This window comes from Clarias gariepinus, chromosome 6 (genome assembly GCF_024256425.1).
Source record: "Clarias gariepinus isolate MV-2021 ecotype Netherlands chromosome 6, CGAR_prim_01v2, whole genome shotgun sequence".
Lineage (NCBI taxonomy): Eukaryota > Metazoa > Chordata > Actinopteri > Siluriformes > Clariidae > Clarias > Clarias gariepinus.
Window position 1 is genome coordinate 4,494,082 of NC_071105.1, and position 13,325 is coordinate 4,507,406.

The 13,325-nt window shown below is 40.0% G+C and overlaps 1 protein-coding gene across 1 annotated transcript; it reads left to right on the forward strand.

Moving 5' to 3' along the window:
• The first annotated feature begins 2,710 nt into the window (after window positions 1–2,710).
• On the forward strand, window positions 2,711–13,325 carry uroc1 (urocanate hydratase 1). Its single transcript, XM_053498934.1, has 19 exons — window positions 2,711–2,886; window positions 3,380–3,510; window positions 3,883–3,976; window positions 4,178–4,237; window positions 4,942–5,070; window positions 5,173–5,234; window positions 5,339–5,405; window positions 5,561–5,704; window positions 6,505–6,593; window positions 6,802–6,864; window positions 7,028–7,207; window positions 7,424–7,521; window positions 7,684–7,756; window positions 8,787–8,976; window positions 9,290–9,388; window positions 9,770–9,869; window positions 9,974–10,055; window positions 11,354–11,453; window positions 12,862–13,325. Exons 1-19 carry the CDS (start codon window positions 2,761–2,763, stop codon window positions 13,000–13,002), a joined length of 2,028 nt encoding a protein of 675 aa, XP_053354909.1. The 5' UTR covers window positions 2,711–2,760; the 3' UTR covers window positions 13,003–13,325.

Consider the following 13,325-nt stretch of genomic DNA (forward strand, 5'->3'; position numbering starts at 1 on the left):
CATTTTTTTTGTTCAGGGGAATGGCCACCCTCTGTTCATTCTAATTCCTCTGGGGAATCGTGTGTTTAGCTAGTTTAGTTTTTCAGAATTGGACTGACAATTCCAGTTAAAGTTTTTAACACTTAATGCATTATTTTATTTTTATGTTTTCATTCTTTCATGTGTCTATGGTTCTTAGAGTTTACGTACCCGATGTTGTTATGCTGTGGTCAGTGATAGTTTGGCATTCGTGTTTTTATTATTGCTTAAATGTTTAGGTCCATGGCCCTTTAATTTAATTCAATTTAATTTTAATTTTATTTATAGCGCTTTTAACAATGGTCATTGTCTCAAAGCAGCTTCACAAAAATGAAAGAATTTTTTAGAAAAGAAAATATTTGGAAGTGTGTATGTGTGGGAAAAATGTGTCTAGATAATAATGAGATGAATGAATGAAATTTCTCTGATGAGCAAGCCAAGGGTCACGGTGTTGGTGGCGGCAAGGAAAAACTCCCTGAGATGGCAATAGGAAGAAACCTTAAGAGGAACCAGACTCAATCAGAGAACCCATCCTCATCTGGGTGATAACAGATAGAGATGATATAACATCATGTGTGTTGTGCAGCTGAAAGTTCAATATACTGAAAGTTATTTAAATTAACATGAAGTCCAGTTGAGCACAGGGATGGGTCAGTAGGTGCAGAGGGCAGATGGGGTCTGGATCACTGGGAGCACACGAGCAGGATGTGTAGCTCCAACCATCATAAAGCAGAATCCAGCTGGAGCTGGTCCTTCTCTGGATGCCTCAGGATGCTCGCAGGGTTGGCCTTTGTGTACTGAAGCTGGCACAATCTCCAGATGCCTCGGGATGGGTAGAAAAGTACAGAACAGATGGAGAGAATTAGCGTAGTTGCCATTCAGAATAGATGTACTGAAGTATGAGGTTATGGGATGAGTTACGCGTATGCCAGATTAAAGAGATGCATCTTGAGTCTACTTTTAAACTGGGAAACTGTGTCTGCTCCTCGAACAGTGTCTGGAAGGCTATTCCAAAGCTTTTGAGCTAAATATGAAAAAGCCCTACCCCCCCTTTTGTAGATTTTTTAATTCTGGGAATTACCAGAAGTCCAGAGTTTTGTGATCTTAAGGGACGTGGTGGATTATAGCGTATCAGAAGACTGGTTAGGTATGTGGGAGCTAAACCATTTAAAGCCTTGTATGTAAGTAATACTATTTTGTAATTAATTCTAAACTGAACAGGTAGCCAGTGCAGGGATGATAATATTGGGGTTATATGATCATATTTTCTGGATCTGGTGAAAACCCTGGCGGCTGCATTTTGGTAATAATAATACTTTAATAATAATAAACCTGCACTCTCTGTTCATTGGCTGGTGCCATGCTGAAAATTGCTTTCGGTTAGGTCATTAATATTCGCACCAACCAAGGGAGTGGCTGTAATGGGTGAGTGCTCTTCAAAAAATGTATTTTTTTGTGATGTAATTTTTTTTCTTCTTTCTTGTTGAAAAATTATATTGTAATAGTTGTTGTGCTCCTGTCATTTCAGGATGTCTTGGAGTTGTTACATATGTGCAATAAATGTATTTGTGTAATTTATTTGTGAGATAAGTGATGACAGTAAACAGTAAATGTATAGTACATCCTGTAACATAATGTTAGAGTGTTATGTACTACAGTACTGTATGTCTTTGGTGAATGTTTAATAAACTTTGTGAATAAGTGTTTAATTTATGAGTAAAAACTAATTGTTAAACAATTAACAAGACCTCCGTTCAGTTGCATATTGTTTTAAAAGATTATTTCTTAAATGTCAGCAGCCAGAGGTAGTGTTGTTAACATAATAATAAACCAATAATAAACCATGCTAGTCTCATAGAGCATGAAACGTTTACTAATATACAGTATGTGACCTGTGACATCAAATCAGGTATTAAGTCACATGATTTGAGTTATGCATATTTTCAGATTTCTGGTTCAGGGGTAGCTGAGTGGTTAAGCTATCGGACTACTGATCGAAAAATCAGAGGTTTAAACCCCAGCACCACCACAACCCTTAAATGTATCATGATATAAGAAATTATAAGTTACTCTGGATAAGGGTGTCTGCTGAATTCCTTAGATGTAATGTAGATCAAAAGGCTTTGGATACATAGTTTATTACTGTATCATGTCCGGTCACTGAGATATGGCCAGGGCGAGGGGAAACAAACAAACAAACAAACAAACAAAAAAAGGTTGAAATATTATTTTTAGAATATTTCAATGTGGATTCCGTGCTGTAATAAGAGAGAAGGAACCTTCTGGTTGATTTTGACCCAGGATTTCCCCACTAGTCTTAAATAACTTCACCAGTTTTGTATAAAACCTCACAGTTGAAGTAAACAGTCTGGATAGTGTTCAATAAAGTGCTTTACAGCAAAGACTAGGGTTAAATCTTCCTCAATTCTGAAAATATGGAATTTATCCACTGATTTTTGCCAATTTGCAAAATTTTTATTAATGATTAATTCTTAAATAAATAGACTGTCACCTGGGCTGTGCTGAAGGGTCTCTGTGGTTTTATCTTTAATTAATGATTACCCCTGGAACAGATCCTCAGGTCCTCACTGGACAAGCTCGAAGGTTAAAGCATCCAGCCGTCCAATGGTGTGAAGGGGAGGAGGAGGAGGAGGAGGACAAAGATGAGGAAGACTCCCAGTCCCATTTGATATTGTACCACAGCTGCTCTGTCATTCCTTCTCAGCTCTACTTTCAGGCGTTATGATGAGTTTAAAGGAGCTTTGCGCAGGGTTACCTCTCGACCCGCTTCCACTTAATCATGGCAGAGACCCGAATGTTCCTCATGCACCTGTTCGTACTCCAAACCTCACCGCAGAGGAGAGACGAGTGAGTCCTTCAAGCTTCCTCTGATTGTCCTTTAATATGAATCATATTTTATTTTCCTATATTAATTTTGTGCCTGTAAAACCACTTTAGTACAGTTTAGAATTGATTAAGAATATATACAATCTGCACTTAAACTCTCATTAATGGATGTGACTGCCTTCATCAGGACAGTGCAATGATCAGGACTGAATAAGACTGTAGATTAGGGACAGCAGATGCATTCATTCATTTCCTTCAGAGTCAGAGAGTGTGTTCACGGTCCAAAGGACAGGACTTTGGGTCGTGCTTTTAAACATTTCGATGGTGTTTGCAGCCCTGTCAATAATTACAGAAGATAAGAGTTTAGTGAAGAGGGAAAAAAATGGATTTCTTTAAATTTAGTGAAAAGGGTGAGAGACTTGAAAAAGAATCTTAATCTTTTACAATAGTTTATATTAATGATATACAGTACAGTAACACTGATCTGGTTCTTTCTGTTAACTCTCTAAACCAGCTTGCTCTGAGGAACGCTTTGCGATATTTTCCTCCGAGTCTACATGCGAGTCTGGCTCCCGAATTTGCTCAGGAGCTCACGCAGTATGGACACATTTACATGTATCGGTTCTGCCCTGCTCTACGCATGAGGTACACACACACACACACACACACACACACACACACACACACACACACACACACAGAGAAGGGGAGAAAGAGGGGAGCCTACACCATGACACTTAGGTCACGAGGCGGGGTACACCCTGGACGTGGTGCAGATCCATCACAGAGCACACACACATACAGTACACACTCATTTACACACTACACACCTAATTTGCATGTCTTTGGAGTGTGGGAGAAAACTGGAGTACCTGGGGAAAACCCAATTTTACTTCATTAAAGACTGACACAGTGTACAGTTTATATTTACGTTAATTGTTATGGAGTGCATGAATGAATGAACTGGAGGTAAAATTGTGTTTGAGAATGAAGGCATGGTGTTTTTGTGTGTCACAGGGCGTATCCCATCGGTCAGTACCCCTGTAGGTGCAGGCATGCAGCAGCCATCATGCACATGATCATGAATAACCTGGATCCTGCTGTAGCCCAGGTATTTACACATCAGTCAACACGCAAGTGCATTCTCATCAATCATAGCAGCACCAGAAAGGCACTGCTCTAGGCTGTATTTATTATTGTAGTATAGTCTTATTATAGTTTAAGTACTATTAACATATAAGTCTTTTGTCCTTAAAAGTCTTGTTACATCTTCTTTACTCTGAATCTCATTAACATCTGTGTCACGTCTCAGTTCCCACAGGAGCTCGTCACCTACGGGGGAAACGGACAAGTGTTCAGTAACTGGGCTCAGGTAACGTCTGTGTATAATCAGACTTCATGTTAATATACTGTATACAAACACAATCTCACAACACATCAACCCCTGGGCTGGAACAGCTGTATTTATACTGAGAATAAATGACACAAAAGTATTTACTGATTAGGTGACTACTGAAGGTAGTTGGTTCCAAAAGGGCAAAAGGAGGCTGAATACATAGGCATGTCACACTTTTTAGATTTTTATTTGTAAAAAAAAAAAACACTATTTATTATTTTCACTTGACAATTATATGCCACTTCGTGTTGGTCTGTTACATCAAATTTGCAAAAAAATGACATTTGCATTTGTGGTTGTAACATGACAAAATGTGGAAAAGGCCAGAATCGACCCTAGCCAGGAATTGAACCCACACCCTAGTGGTGCAAGTGATAACCACTAAGGCACCGTGCCGCCATTTGCTATATTATTAAATGTTTAATATTATTTGTAGTTAAACATGGTTAAATAATGTATATTAGGATTTAAAAGATTAAAGAAAAGCCAAATATTATCTCAAAAGACTTAAGCAGACGTTCTAAAAAAACTTTTATTATCACCTATTGGCCTTACAGGTACCTCCAGCATTCTTTGCATGCATGGCCCCTGGCTATGTAATAAAATGTGTTTTATAACCTTCAAATCCTTATGTTCCTTATACACCTTCTGTATATGTGTGTGTGTGTGTGTGTGTGTAGTTCTGGCTGGTGTTTCATTACCTAAGCACTATGACTGAAGAGCAGACCCTGGTGATGTACAGTGGTCACCCGCTTGGCCTGTTTCCCAGCCTGCCCTCATCACCACGCTGCGTCATCACTAACGGCATGGTACATCTCTCTCTCTCTCTCTCTCTCTCTCTCTCTCTCTATCTCTCTCTCTCTCTCCACTCAGATTTCCACCATGTGATTTTAACCGTCGTTGTTTCTCAGGTCATCCCGAACTACTCCTCCAGAGAGAGCTATGAGAAGATGTTCGCTCTGGGAAACACCATGTGAGATGCCTTCACACTGACTCACGTCTCACACCACTCTCTGCCAATCATGTATTAGTAAAAGCATCTTTCATTGTTTGTTGTGTGTGTGTGTGTGTGTTTAGGTACGGACAGATGACTGCAGGAAGTTACTGCTACATTGGTCCTCAGGGCATCGTTCACGGCACCATGGTAACAAGCAGATCACAAGACGTCTTAATGTTGTTCTTCTCTTTTGGTTTTCCAGACTTATTATTTATGACGCAAGGCTTTTATAGATCAGAGAGAAAATCTCAGCAACAGAATAAACTTTAACCCCGGACTGATTTAGGATTTCTCTCTGCTAGCTCACCGTGTTGAACGCAGGACGGCGCTACCTCGGCACGGGTGACCTGAGAGGTCGTGTGTTCGTGTCCTCTGGGTTAGGCGGTATGAGCGGAGCTCAGGCGAAAGCCGCCGTCATCTCTGGCTGTATCGGGGTCATTGCAGAGGTCAGACATCGATCACACATTCCTGAGTGCTACAGCTCAACATGAGCCGCTAACGTCCAACTTCACTGTAACTATTAGCCTCAAGATCCAGGGGTCTATAGGTCAGTGTTACTCAGTCCTGGTGCTGGAGTAACACAGCTGTACACACTGAAATCTTTCACACTGTAAGGGATTTATTAGTTAGAGGGTTGTTCAGTGGTTTAGAAAGCCGAATCCTCACCTGTGGCTGATTAAAGGCTTCTAGATGAAATGTCGAAATACACAAGATAAGGCATAACTCCAGAATTAAAAATTCACACCTAATAGATTGAGGATGCTGCAAGCTTAATTGAGTGATAATGTCCAAAAATACTGTTTATGTAATGAGCTGATATCTGGTTTATTATTTTAGTCTTATATTAAGAAATCGATTAATCCATCCATCCATCACAGTGGTTGTCAGCGGTGACCTGTGGCTTCACAGCAGAGGTCATTGTTCTAGGACTTTAATTTCTGGTAACCTACAGGTGCACAAAAACCCACACACCCTGCCATACGCTATAGGGGTGAGAAAATGCGAAAGTCCACACACAAGCACAGAACGAACCACCAACCCTGAAGGTTTGAAGCAAACAGTGCTAAGCTCTAAGCCACTGTCCCACCATAGTAAGATATACTACATAAATGTGGCTTTTGATGAGAAACACTGAAATGTGCAGCATGGTGGTTCTCCAGGACGGAGACTAAAAAACTTAGATCTAAACACCTTTAAAAAACCTTTAGTGTAAAAACAAATAACCTAAAGTTTGTGATTCCTGAAGGTGGATGAAGCTCCTCTGAGGAAGAGGCATGAGCAGGGCTGGGTGATGGAGGTCACGAAAGACCTCGACCACTGCGTCCAGCGCATCAGGTTACACACACACACATGCAATGTTCTCTAAAAAAAGAAGATATTAGTATTAGCCAGTGTTTTTGAAAATATAAAACTATATAAATATATCAGCCGGTATTTATTACTAGAAGAAACCAATCCACAACATCTTACTGATTTCCCGAGTGTGAACACACTACAAACATCACAAGTGTGTGATTTGAGATTCACCTTTATTTCCTTGCAGAGAGGCGAAGAAAGCCAAGACGGTGCTGAGTTTGGGTTACCATGGCAACATTGTTGCATTGTGGTGAGTGTTAATTAGGAGTCAGCTTAGTTAGTTAGTAACTCAGTGTAATGATCATCTGTTCATTGATGGAAACTTCAAAGCACTTTTGTAAGTCGCTCTGAATAAGAGCATCTGTGTTTAAATGTAAATGTGTGTGTGTGTGTGTGTGTGTGTGTGTGTGTAGGGAGCGTCTGTGGCAGGAGTATGAGCAGACAGGAGAATTACTGGTGGATTTGGGTTCTGATCAGACGTCACTGCACAACCCGTTTAGTGGTGGTTATTACCCGGTCCAGCTCGGCTTCACACAAGCCAACCAGCTCATGAACTCTGACCCTCAGAGATTCAGAGATGCTGTGCATGAAAGGTAAACACACACCTGCCGTCCACATGATGTTGAATACTATTGCATATTCACCACTTATTATTTACATTAGATTCCTGAACTTTTCTGCTTATGCATTAATTTAAGGCAGCTACAATGACGATTTATATTCATTTAATTTAAATACAATTTCAATTACATTCTGTGCCCTGCTGCTGTTCTCTCTCTCTCTCTCTCTCTCTCTCTCTCTCTCTGAAGTCTCCGTCGACACGTCGCAGCCATTAATAAGCTCTCGGAGAAGGGGATGTTCTTCTGGGATTATGGCAATGCCTTTCTGCTGGAGGCCAAACGAGCAGGTGAGAGGAATCATCTGTTCCAGCTTCTCTCAGCTCTGGTTCCTGCACATGTGACTCACCTTCTCCACCTCCTCCTGCAATCTTTATTTATCCTTACAGCAGCCTGTAAAGTGGCTTTGTTTATAATGTCGGCTGTCTCAGTTGAATTGTTTAATGTGCCAGGTGCCGAGGTGGAGAAGACAGGAGGCGGAGCTACGGAGTTTAAATATCCTTCATACGTGCAGCATATAATGGGGTGACCTTCTAACACAGACACATCCACTTACACCTCAGTGTAGCGCAGTGCAGATGTTCACCTAAATCCAGAACTATGAGTACTCTGGTGATGTTTTTGTCCTCTTATAGAGCTGTGCTAATGCTACTACTCTCACCACCACCACTCTCACTAGTTCTACTCTTATTGTTACTAATTCCACCAGTATTATTAGAAGTAGTATCTATTAATACAACTATTATCAATTACTCTATCGATTACTATCAATTACTTCCACCATCACTTTTACATTTACAGCATTTGGCAGAGGCCCTTATCCAGAGCGACTTACTTTTTATCTCATTACACGTCTGAGCGGTTGAGGGTTAGAGGCCGCGCTCAAGGGCCCAACAGTGGCAACTTGGGAGTGCTGGGGTTTGAACTCGGGCCTTTCCAATCAGCAGTCCAACACCATAAACACTAAGCTACTAGAGATGGGAAAAGGTCAATAATCTTTTACATGAGCAAAAGTAGAGATATCCTAGTAAAAATATTACTCAAGTAAGAGTAGTAGATTTCCATAAAATTCTTTTATTTCTTAAGCATCAACTTTTTTTACTTACTTTTTTTTTTTAGCTTTTTTAACCTATACAGTAGCAATTGCTTATTATTTTTTTTTTTTACGTATAGTAGTCAGCAGGTGGTGCTACAAATGCTAAATGCCATTCTGGCTATGTAACACAACACCATGCACAAATGTAGTGAAGTAGAAAGTAGAGATATCTGTGGTAGGATGTCTTAAAGTAAAATTAAAAAACATCCTCTACTCCAGTTAAATATGTAGTTAAGTAATGAAGTAAATGTACTACCGTCACCACCACTATTACTACTATTACTACGATTAATATGATAATTATTACTATTATTATTATTATCACTACAGCAGCGGAATGACTTCATACTTTTAATCCCATTATAGTAACACGTTGGTGTACACAATAATAGCAGTTAATAGCACTACTGTTCTGCATAGGGAGACCTGCTGAGTCTGACCTTTGCCCTCTGTGTGTAGTGATATTTTTTCTCTGGGATTTGGGCCGTTTCGCTGGGTCTGTACGTCTGGAAACCCCGCTGATCTGGAGCAGACTGATAACATTGCCACTAGTGTGCTGGAGGAGATCAGTGGCACTGTTCCCGAGCGGGTTCGACAGCAGTACAGCGACAACATTCGCTGGATCCGTGAGGCTGGAAAACACAACATGGTATAGTCCAGTTATAATCCAGTGCAACCCTGTATACAAAACACAGAACGGATATATAAGGAGTGAGAGATACTGCACACTTTTTACACTGCCTGTCTAATTGTGCAAAAGTTTTGATCCCTGTTTATTCTACAAACTGTATAGTGGGGGTTGGGCATTATACTAATTACTGCTGTATCTCCGGGGGTTTTAGTGCTGGCTGAATGTAATGTCATGTTAGGAATTTTTACAGCCTGTGCGTTCCTGTTTCTGGAAAAACACAGTGTTTATTTAATATTGGTGTAAGTATTTGATTGACGTTTCCTCGATGCAGGTGGTGGGTTCTCAGGCTCGTATTCTCTACTCAGACCAGAGAGGAAGAGCTTCCATCGCCTTGGCCATAAACCAGGCTGTTGCACAGGGCAGAGTCACGGTAAGGCCTGACACACACACACACACACACACACACACACACACACACACACACACACACCTGATGAATGATTATATATCTAATGATAATAATTATAATATAGTGCATAAGTATTCACCCCCTTTGACCCTTTTCACAGCATGTATTTTATAAACATGAAAAAATGGCTGATGATGCACTCCATGGATTATTTCTACAGGATTATTAGTTCATTCCTCTTCATAAACCATATTCACTTCATTACAGACCTAAACCTGAAAAAAAAATGTTTATTTCAGTTTCACTTTGTAACACTTCAAAATGTGGGAAAGTTCAGGGGGTGAATACTTATGCAACTCACTCATGCAAGTGACGGTTTACGTTGAGTTTCTGTCCCTTCAGGCTCCTGTAGTGATTAGCAGAGATCACCATGACGTCAGTGGCACCGACAGCCCTTTCAGAGAGACCTCCAATATATACGACGGGTCTGCTTTCTGTGCAGGTACACACACTCAGTGTTTACTTAAAGACACACACATACTGTATATATACACACACATAACACATGTGAACTCCTGAATGGGTCTGCTTGTGTGTTGTGTGTAGATATGGCTGTACAGAACGTTATCGGGGATGCTTTCCGTGGAGCCACGTGGGTGGCTTTGCATAACGGAGGTGGTGTTGGATGGTAAACACACATCACACTGATAAAACACTGGTGGATTATAGGAGATTGTTAAAGACCGTGTCATTTATTACAGTTAACATCAGATAATCTTCTACAGGATGCAGAATTTAAACTAATTCAAGTTTACACTGAACAAAAAAAGTGCCTTACCATATAAAATGGCAAAAAGATTCAGATCATCTTCAGTGCGTCACTGGGACTGAAAGTGTCTCTGAGTTTTCTCTTACAAAAGAAAGAGTAAATGATTTCAAATGATTTTGAAAGGATCCAAAGTTATTTTTAAAAAGTTGCACTTATACTGGCACTAAGAAATGGAAGACCATTGGATTAACCATGTCTGGGTTATGTCAAAGTCACCATGTTACAGGCTTTCCCATAGCAACATTTATACTTATTTACTGGTAAACACAGTTCCGTTTACTGCTAGGGTTAAACTTAATGCACTATTGGGAATCAACAGATTATTCATCTTAAACAAATAGAAATACAGACATGATGTGGCTGAGACTAGATCATTACATGCATCATGTCCTGTCTCCAATCAGATTCAATATATTAAAAAAATGATTAAAGCTTTAGGCAGGTAAAACAGACAGAAAATACTTAGATTAGTCGCTGTGTGATGTTTCCACAACATTCATCTTTAGGAACTACCTGGCCAGAGTTATGTGGGTCTAAATGAGACTATTAGTTTTATATATATTTGAAAATATATCTAACTACATTAAATATCAGATATTGCAGACAGGTATCAAGAAGTAAAAATCATTTGAGATTAGATTGGGAGATTATCAAAGCCGGAATTCCCAGGAACAGATGTTTTACTGTGACAGGCTGCAATGTGCCTCAAGATACAAAAAAACTGGTTGTTTATGTAACAACTCCAGCAGCGACCTCATTCCCCAGCGACCTCAGTTATGGTATGGTATGGACTTTTGCACAGTGTTAGAAACTACACAAACGAAGCCAGGTCATAGACAATGATCAGTCCGACAGGAGTTTGTCCTTTGAACTTTGCACAAAATGCAATGTTTGGGACAAAAAGTGTGTGGAACAAGAAGAGTTCTGTGATCCAGAAGAGTGTGATCTGTCCATGCAGGATGTGTAAGCAGTAATGTCACAGTGAGGTAACTAAGCAAGTATTAACGATTACAGTATGAACATTAATTAAAAGTAATCCTAATGTTATAGGGAGTTTAAATTAAGTCTAAATATTTTGTCTACAGATATGTTATGTTAGATAAATTGGGGTAAAAATCGTTAACAGTAATAATTGACTGATTTTTGCTTTGATCCAGGGGTGAGGTAATGAACGGCGGCTTTGGGTTGGTTCTGGACGGTACTGAGGAGGCTGCAAAGAGAGCCAGGATGATGCTGAACTGGGACGTGTCTAACGGGGTGAGTGTTTCTGACGACCGGTGTGTGTGTGTGGTAACACAGACACTGTAGTGTGTACTGTATATGAGAACGTTTTCAGTTTTCTCCTGTTGTTTCTCTTTATATATCTTCTGTATATGTCTAGGAACAGAAATGAGTTGTGGATAAGTTTTAAGAAAGTGGCTTCACCATCTCTGACTCTCATTAAAAGGCAGCCTAGAGAGTCGGGTTTTTAATTAGAAATGCACTGGGATTCTCTGAGCACTAAAGTGGGATCAGTTGAACCAGTATACATGAGTCATTAAAAATAAGAGAAATAAGATTTGACATTTGAAGTCTTGCCTTCTAAATGAAAACATCCTCCAGAGCAATCAGTCTGGAGGTTAGGTACAGATCTGTGTAGCTTTTAGTCATCAGATGTTTTTAAAGCAGAATGAATTGGATTTCTGTGAGACAATTTGCACCACCACCACTAGGGGGCATAAGAGCAGTACTCAGAATACTACAAAGAAGCATGGCTAGGGCTGATTTATTATTTTTCAGCCAACCAGCCAGTATCAGCGATGTCAGATAATAACACAGATGGAAACACCTCCTAGCTTTGATTTAGTCTGAAGCCTTGCTAACACGTCATTCACAGTGACAAGTGCATTGGTTATGGTTGTGAGCGGGTGGATTATTTATTCCATCATGCTTTTTATCCCACCACAAAATGCCTTTAGGGGAGAAACATAAAATAGATAGAATAAGCAAACATTGTCCAATCAAAGACAGAGCGTTACATTTAACATGTAACATTAGATGTTAGGTATGTTAGCTAAGATCATGACCTGCTGTCACTGCCTCCATCTTGAAGAAGCATCAGTAGCAAGTTTTCCTGTATTAATCATTGGTTTGTTTTTGTAATTTAAGCTCACTTTTTTTCACTAATTGCTACAAATCCAGAGTCATTGGTTATCATATAGCAAGATTGTGGCTTGCTGGCGGATGTCATGGCAATTCATAGCTTGCTGGCATGAGCTATGAGTTATGGTATCACCTACGGGTGTTAGAGCAGGCTATGGTGAAGTATGATATCGCCTATGACATGCTACGATTAGCTATGACGACTAGCTATGACGATTAGCTCTGGGGCAGCTATAGTGATCTGGCGGCCCTCGCAGTCCATCTTAGAGCTGTTTAAAAGGAATATCTCTATCCTTAGTTTTTTTGTACTAAATTATGTCTTTCTCGTGCCAACTGTATTTCATGCTAGCTCTGCCTTGGCGCTTTCTAGCTACATCGTAGATAATCGCATCAGAGCAGGTCCACGCCAACATGGAATTTTGAAACAGGGATTTCACCATGGCACATTTGTTATTATTATTATTATTATTATTATACTTTGGTTTAGCTATTTTTCGATATTATCATGTATGTTTTCCCGTAGGTGGCGCGCAGATGTTGGTCGGGAAATTCCAACGCGTATGAGACAATTCAGCTAACCATGGAGGCTCAGAGAGAGCTGAGAGTGACCCTGCCTTACCACGTGCAGGACGAACATCTCCTGGAGCGTGCACTGCAGTTATAGAGCTGGACTCTTACACTGACGGGTTACACTGCACACTCTTCTCATCAGAAACTCTTCTCTAATCCTGTGAATGTGACTGCACTAGGACAATACACACTACAATGTGAATAAAAGTTACAGAATTGTGTGTATTTGCAAAAATGTTTGTGTGAAATACGTGTGAAATGTTTAATTCGTTACCCGGGAGTCATTGATGCGATCTGTGCACTGTAACCATAGCAACACTATGTACTAGCTAATAACTAATTCTAATACTGTAGCTTCTCTCTACTCGAGGCGTTATTATCAACAATGCAGATGAAATAAAGGTGGAAATAACTGAG

What these genes read in the sequence shown, in the direction of transcription:
- uroc1 (XM_053498934.1), top strand. Translation starts at nt 2,761, where the DNA reads ATGATGAGTTTAAAGGAGCTTTGCGCAGGGTTACCTCTCGACCCGCTT. An exon ending in TCACCGCAGAGGAGAGACGA is followed by an intron (nt 2,887 to 3,379) that starts GTGAGTCCTTCA and finishes TCTCTAAACCAG; the next exon opens with CTTGCTCTGAGGAACGCTTT. An exon ending in AGGCTGGAAAACACAACATG is followed by an intron (nt 8,977 to 9,289) that starts GTATAGTCCAGT and finishes TCCTCGATGCAG; the next exon opens with GTGGTGGGTTCTCAGGCTCG.